This window comes from Ursus maritimus, unplaced genomic scaffold (assembly GCF_017311325.1).
Source record: "Ursus maritimus isolate PB19 unplaced genomic scaffold, ASM1731132v1 scaffold_7, whole genome shotgun sequence".
Classification (NCBI taxonomy): domain Eukaryota; kingdom Metazoa; phylum Chordata; class Mammalia; order Carnivora; family Ursidae; genus Ursus; species Ursus maritimus.
In genome coordinates, this window is record NW_024426885.1 from 62874174 (window position 1) to 62882029 (window position 7856).

Genomic DNA, 7856 nt, shown 5'->3' on the forward strand with positions numbered 1-7856 from the left:
CCGGATTTGGGGAGGGATGGGGAGGTGACTGTGGCATTTTGAGCACCAAGTCTGTTTTGGTCACAGCTCCCTCAGCTGCTCCCTCCCCCCGAGCATCTGTTCAGAAGGGAGATGTTGTGGAGAGTCGGGTCCCTACCACCCCGCCCACACCGCCCGCTTTTCTTATGTAACCAAAGGACAGGTACAGGACAGCCACACATTCCTCGGTCTCCTCTTTCAGATCTTTGGCCCCAGCAAGGCGAGCTCTGACATGCGACACGGGGTGCTCCGTGGCTGAGGCTTCCTTAACCACAGTCCATGTCGCTGCTTTGCCGCCGGCTGGCACCTTCCAGAAACCACAGTCATTTATCACTGGCGGGCCAGTGGCGGGGGAGGCTGGGAGGCGAGGAGTGCTTTCAGCCCCTGATCCGATAACGGTGATTATTTTTGGTGTACCTGTCACAGGGGTAAGGGAGGGGTGTGCCAAACGCTATATTGGGCTGGCGTCGGCACCACAGCCAACGTCAAAACACGGTAGTCAAAACAAGAGGTGTCCCGAATCAGTCACGCGGACCCTTTATCTCTGTCACCCCTACGGTGGCTGACGATTTCCCTGTGGCCCCACTTTAGAAAGTAGAGTCTGACCCCCTTTTGGTCACTTCCCTGTAGTTCCACAACGCCCACCAGCTGGCCGCCTGGTGTTTGCATCACATCTGCACCAACTACAACAGCGTGTGTTCCAAGTTCCGCAAGGAGATCAAATCGAAATCCGCAGGTGAGACGGCGGGTTCCCATCGGTCGGGTTCTCATCGCCTCTGGCTGACGCGGTGACCCTCTGTGCCCTTGAGCAGGTGTACGGGCAGCGGGCAGCTCCGGGAGAAGTCCTGGTGATCGGCTGGCGGTTGGTCACACGCCTGCAACGTGACACAAGGAACGGTGGGGTGGGAATTCTCTTGGAGAACTTCGTGCTTGGGGGATCCGCGTGGAGCGGGACCCGGGGTTCCCTGCCGCAGAGCACGCGGAGCTGGAGGGCTCACCCTTGTCTGGGGAGGCGAGCCGACGAGCAGGCTTCCCCTGGGAAACCAAGCGGCCCTGGGTTCAGGTTCTCCGGGCCCGGCTGCTTCAGGCAAGTGATTCTAACTCTCGAAACCTGAGTGTCCCATCTGCCAGTGGTCCTGCCCCCCATCCCCACGCTCCGGGTTGTCGGGAGGCTGTAGAAGAGAGCATGTATGAGAAGCTCGGGGCCCGGAACCTAGACCATAGAAGCCGTCGACGAACAGCGGGTCTCATCACCTGCATCTCTCTTGCCCAGACAACCAGGAGTACTTCGAGCGGCACCGCTGGCCCCCGGTGTGGTACCTGAAGGAGGAAGACCACTACCAGCGTGTGAAAAGGGAACGCGAGAAGGAAGATATTGCACTAAACAAACATCACTCGAGACGAAAGTGGTGCTTCTGGAATTCGTCTCCGGCAGTCGCCTGAGGAGGGAGAGAGACAAAAATCAGTAATCTGACACACCACTCCTAAAAGCACTACTGTAAAATTAGTCTTCTTATTAGAGATAAGTCGTAGTTCAGGTTTCAGGCACTGATCTTCCTCCTCCGTTGTGCATTCATCTTTGTCGGGATCAAAGCACAAGCGCCCCATCAATGAGCCTGGACAAAAAGGGAAGTTGATGCTCACTGCATTCCTTAAACTTACATGTATATTTTTTGTTAGAAGGCTTAATAAACTTTAGTCCGTTATTTCGTTTCTTTTTATACAAAGGAGAAAAAAAAAATCCAGCTTTCATGTTTCAAAGTCCAAATTGGAAAATATTTTTATATGGTCTCTTGTATTTTGTTGAAACGAAAATACTATGTATTACTTTATTTTACAGGCCACAAATTAACCATGAAGTCGCCCTGTGATTCTCTTTGCCCACATGACCACCAGGCATTATTGCATAATTAGAGGGTTATGCTTTCGCTGTGAAGTACAGGGCTGGAGTGAAATTCCCCCAAGCGCAAGTTAGAGAGTGTTTAATCTTTGTTCTGCCGAATAACACTGGTATAATTACTGAGTCAGCTCCAAGAATGTGTATTTACAATATTTGCCGTGTAAGTGCTAGTGATTATATGGTTATATGTGCCATGTAAAATATAGTGATACCAAGTCTTCTGTTGTTTAAACTGTCCAGATTCAAAAGGATAATCTTTATAATCATTAGAAGGGCTTATTCAATCCCAGCATTACCCAGGGCAAACCCACTGGTGGACCTGAACACAAGAGCTACCGTAAAGAGCGTTGGTGTTTGGGTGGCTGTGTGCGGGTTTGTGTCTCTCCGTGCCCCTGGATCTTGCCATGCTTCTGCGTGCAGATTCTTCAAAGACTTGAACTGAGATGGGCAAGGGAAGGGATCCCCAGCCTTTGTCCCATCGTCTGCAGGCTCGTGACATCTCACCCACGGAAACAGGCTTCCTCAGGTCTCTCACCTGCAGCCAACTTCACTTTGTAAGACACGCATTTTTAACTCTTCCCAGGGAAAAATCAGGCCACCGTAGAAGTAGGCTGAGGCAGACCACCCACCCCTGCTGAAGGTCAGCGGGGCCTGTGAAGGCACAAAGCTGGAGGCTGGGTCGTCTAGGGTCCCTGCATTCTCCAACGCAGACTGGAGTCTTATTCCAAGAGTCTAGGAAATGGTGCTATTGTGAGTTAGTCCTGACCCTTTGTCGTTCTGAATTTTCAGTGTTAAAACAGAAAGTATTGAGCAGGGGAGCTTTGGAGAGGCGGTCAGTCCTTGCTTCTCTGTACATTAAGATGTTACTGCACTCATACAGAGCATTTCAAGGCCACAGCGCCATACCTGTCGTGGGATGGGGCGTGGTGGGGGCGGGGGCGGGGGCTTATTTTGTTGGGAGGTCAACTTACTGATGCTAAAGGCTGTTGATTTTTTTTCCTAGCTTTCAAAAGTTGGAAAGGAGACAGTTGAGTCCAAACCCCAATGTTGACAACCATATGCATTTGAAAATGTATCCAGATTATAGATGGACCTTTATTACTGGCAGTGGGTACACACCAGATCCAAGAGTTTGGAGAGGCCCAGAAAGGCCTCACCCTCTCATGACAAGGGAGAGGGCAGTAGAGTGGAAATGGATGGTTGTAAATGCATCTACTTTACGTTTTGGTCAATAGGATTGTAAATCATTAGCAGAAGGAGAAAGGAGACAGGATGAGAGGATAAATGTCAAGACTCAGGAAGAATTGACATATATCCCATCATAAAATGGTAGAAGTTGAGTTTTTAGTGAGTGGTCAGAGTTGAATTTATACAACCAAAGTTCCCGTGTGATTGTAATCTTGCCAAAACATAATGGACATATAAATGAACCTGGGGTATAAGCAATAATATCCACTAGTGTTTGTTATCAGCTACTGTAACCAAGTGGCTGGTTCATTTGGTTGATGCTGATTATGGCCTTTAATCATGGTGGTTTGTTTCGTGTTTTTTATTTCACAAAAAGCCAATAAAATTGTTTAGCTATAAAATGCCTCCTTTTTTTTTTTTAAGGACTACCAAAATATCATGTGTGCGACTTAAATAGCCTTTTCTGACAACTATCAGAACAGTCAAGGTGCTGGGTCCCAGGGGCTGTGTATGCTTGCATAACAAGGCAGCTTCAATGACTGTCGTCTCTGTTTTCAGTACTGCCAGCAGAGTTTCCAGTGCCACCATATACATGAGGGATCTGGCTTTCTGCTCTTGGATAATACAGTTATGTCACTAGACAGAGTAGAGCATTGGAAAAAACCAATGAGAAACCACCACAACCTTAAACTCTTGTTCTTCTCCAATGAACTGTTGTTTGAAACAACACTCTTCAGGGGCGCCTGCGTGACGCAGCGGGTTAAGCGTCCCACTCTTGGTTTCAGCTCAGGTCTGAGATCGAGCCCTGAGTTGGGCTCTCTGCTCCGTGCGGAGTCTTGAGATTCTCTCTCCATCTCCCTCTGCTCCTCCCACTTGTGTGCGCTCTCTTTCTCTCTCCCCCCAAATAAATAAATCTTTTAATAAATAAACAAAACAACCCTCTTCCATGTCCTCCTAAAACCTAATAAAAGCCGACCTCTCCTTTCTCTCTTCCGACTTGCCTGTGGTTCCTCATAACTTGCACGTGCTGAGCACTGACTGCTCTGCTAATCCCTGAAGGAACTGATTTTGCTAATAAAATCACTAGCTATTTTCTTTTTAAGGTTGACACAACCAAAGTTTGGGCATCTTTTTTTATTCCCTCCCAAACTAATAAAAAGAAATCCCTTTGATTTGATGATTCATGGTAGTTCCAGTCAGAGTGGGTATTTACCCAGGGGGCTGCTAAGCTTAACTTTTGTGTGAAAAGACACACAACCTCTCTAAGCCTTGGTCACCTAAAACACGGGAATGGCTTGCACTGAGTATTTGGTGCAGATTAAATGAGACGATTTAAGTAAAGCCGTCGGTACAGCGCCTGGCATAGAGTAAGCACTCAGTATACGAACCTGTGACTGCTGAGACACGAAATCCGAGAGAGGACAACACCATGTGTTACAGGGACAATTTGGGCTTTTCCTCACTCCTCTTAAAACAAGTGCCCACCTTGCTGCTTAATCCTTCATGACAGTGATTTAAAAATTAGAAAATAAGAACAAAACAAAAATTAGAAAATAAGAGCAATGGGAAAGTAAAAGAAGAAAAAAAAACAAGCTGGAACGAAAAGGCCAGTGGTGGGAGCACGGAGGAGGATGTAGCACTTTCCAAGAGGCTTCCCGCTCCCTGGACCACCCCGTCTCTGTGGAATAAGGGAGCACCCCAAGGCCAAACTTGGCTGCGCCTCTGATTCATTTGCAGCACTTTCTTTTTCTTTCCTCCCAGTCCTTTTTCTTATTTGTGGCTGCAAAGAGTCTAGTTAACCAGGCTCCTCAATGCCCCTGAGGACTTAGCATTATCCGTTTCAGTCCTGCAAGGCCCTCCTTCTTCCAGAAAATCCAGTCCCATAACATGTTCACTCTATGTCTTTCCATGTGTGGCTATCCTTGTATACAGCGTTGTTTCAGGCGTGTGGTCGTTACATAATACATTCCCTTGATCTGCAATTGCCAACTAACCTCCTTGCACACACCCTGGGGTCAAGACCTAAAAAAAACAGATTCCAGGACTCACTCCACGTAGACAGAATCAAAGCCTCTAAGCTGACGGACATGTACGGGAACTCATTGGTGAGCGGACTGAGTGATGAAAACCTGCCCTGCACTCCGTTGATAGGATTCTAGAGAATTCGGGACTCAAAAAACCAGAAAGGTCCTGACCTAGCCCAGAGCCTGGCTGTCCTCTGGCCCATCAGAAGAGAAATGGGGCTTCACTCGCTGCCACCTGAGGGGCTTTAAGAGGCTCTCCCGATGGTGAAAGTCGTTGCATACTGGGATGAGTTCATCAGTCCCCTCTGGCCCTGGTATTTTGTATCACGTGACCCTCATGAAGGGCAAGGGGACAAGATGGCTTCTCAAGAGGCCCTTGAACACCAACATTCCCGAAGTTCTGCCTTTAAAGAATCCCTAGTGAGCTTGCGTGCACACTAAAGGTTGCCTTCTAGTTTTATGTCACATAAAGTCTAAAGAAAGAGTAACGTGCTATAACAAATCCGATAGATTGTTCAAACTGTCTGGGAGACTTTCAGATTCTTTTGAGTCTTGAATTCTCTAGACTCTATCAACCTGAATATGAAACTTCCCTCTTTGCTAGTTTCCCCACCCTGGGTGGTAAATCGAGAGCAAGTTCCCCTAATTCATCAGACGGAGCATGTTCAGACCACTGTGATCTCTCTCCCAGCCCTGCCCCCGCTGGGGAGCGGGGACTTCACCGTCACCACTGCCCAGATAGCCTTTTACTCTATGGATCGCAGAGATTTCCTTAAATATAAGCAGTCATGGGGCGCCTGGGTGGCTCAGTCAGTTAAGTGTCTGCCTTGGGCTCTGGTCATGATCCCAGGTCCTGGGATAGAGCCCCGTGTCTGGCTCCCTGCTCACTGGGGAGCCTGCTTCTCCCTCTGCCTCTGTCCCCTGGCTTGTGCGCTCTCTCTCTCTTAAATAAATAAAATATTTTTTAAAAATTTAAAAAAATAAATAAAAATAAGTAGTCATAGTTAATGGCCAAATATTTGACATTTTCAACCCTTAGAGAAATGGGCTTACCAATCTTTAATGATAATAATAATTTGGACTATCTCCCCAGCAGATTTCATACTGCTAGTTACCCTTGCTCTCATTTTGCTCACATTTGTGTAGACAGCCTGGGTGGTGAGGCCTTGGTATGTTAAGATGACCTTTCACACGTTCTTTCAGTCTTATTCAAGTGTTTCGTCATAAGCCATCACTTGAATTGATGTTCCAAGCCTTGGCACCAATCTACCAGAGTCCAAAAAACTGCTGTGAGAACCATAATAATAATAAATCACATTTTTGTGTATATATTATGGCTAAGCTCTACAATAAGTGCTTTACATACATTTGTCTCATTTAATTCTCACATTACCTTTTGGGGAAGGTAATGGGTTCCCCAGAAGCAGACCCTGAGATGAAGATTCACATTCAAGTGATTCACTTAGGAAGTGCCCTTAGGTGAGACCAACAAGAGAGAGGAAGGAAGGAGCTACAAAGCCAAGCAGGGACAGTTTCAGCAAGTCCCACCCTTAGCCTGATGTCAAGGCATGCCTGGAGTATACAGTACACCTCGGGGTTGGCTTGCTTATTCCTGCAATGGTGGTCAAAGGCTAAGTGCCCTGGGCAGGGAAGGGGCAGGGGGTAAGTGTAAACCCCTGGTAATTTAAAGCAGTCAGCCACTGGAGAATTGAGGGAAGGGGCTCCAGAGCCATGCCGGAAGTCCCCCCCTGAGAGTCACAGGTATGGGCTGTTAAAGGTAAATAAAAGAACACAGAAGTCACGGAGGGACACTCGGAAAAGTAAGAAGGACCCAAGGGCATCAGGGAGGAGAACAGACTGATCTGCCTACTAACCTCTATTTTGAAATTCTGAAAAGCCACCTGGACAATTTGATGGGCACACTGATGGAAGTTTCATATGCTGGGGAGTAAATATGGATGAAAAGCTTTGCATCCTCTTCCTTCTCTGTCAAAAAACTACTGAAATCGTTTTGAAGACCACCAAGATAAATTTATCTTGATTAACTTGCCAAAATTAGAGAATCTCAAACATAATCATCCTCCCCAAAATGTACACAAGACCTTATTTGAAAGGACATCATTGAATTTTCCCTAGATTGTGCAAAACATATTTAATAATTATTTACTCGAACCTAAACAAATTTCTGCCATTACAGAATTTTATAGACTTCTGGAAAAGGCCCAGGATAGCAATTCTGATTCTCCCTCAATATCCCCATCTTCTCTCCCCCAACACACATACAGAATCAGTCCAGGAGAGAAGATCACAGACTAGAGATTTAAGGTAGACTTACAATTTTTATGTCAATATGAACTGCTTGATTTTCATGGCATTCACTGCCTGATTTTTATTGAGCCTACCATAGGACCTGAGGTAAAGTTGTTGCCTCCAGGCTAAGCACTGGCATCTAGACCTGACTCCTAAGTTTAACAGAGCATTCCTCCCACTGCCCACGTGCAAAGCAACCCTTCCAGCTGCAGCCATTGGGCAGTGTCTCCCCCTGGATCATTGTTCTGGTTTTATTCCAACAGTTCTGTGGGGAAGAAAATGGTTTTATCGATCCATGTATCTTATTGCAACTTACCCGGATGGGGGTGTGGGAGGGGTAAATATCTGAGCTCATCCCATTGGCATACTTTTTTGTTTTCTTTTCACAGTTTGGGTTGTTTCTGATGGACAGATGT

The 7856-nt window shown here is 46.8% G+C and overlaps 1 protein-coding gene across 9 annotated transcripts in view; it reads left to right on the top strand.

Annotated features, from left to right (window-relative positions):
* RHOBTB1 (Rho related BTB domain containing 1) overlaps nt 1-3507 on the top strand; it is a 116998-nt gene extending 113491 nt beyond the window's left edge. For all 9 annotated transcript variants that reach the window (XM_040624400.1, XM_040624402.1, XM_040624401.1 and 6 more), the window contains 2 exons: nt 649-754; nt 1292-3507. In XM_040624400.1, the coding sequence (XP_040480334.1) occupies nt 649-754; nt 1292-1461 (276 nt within the window). In that variant the 3' untranslated portion in view covers nt 1462-3507. The remainder of the gene's footprint in view (nt 1-648; nt 755-1291) is intronic.
* The last annotated feature ends 4349 nt before the right edge of the window (nt 3508-7856 follow it).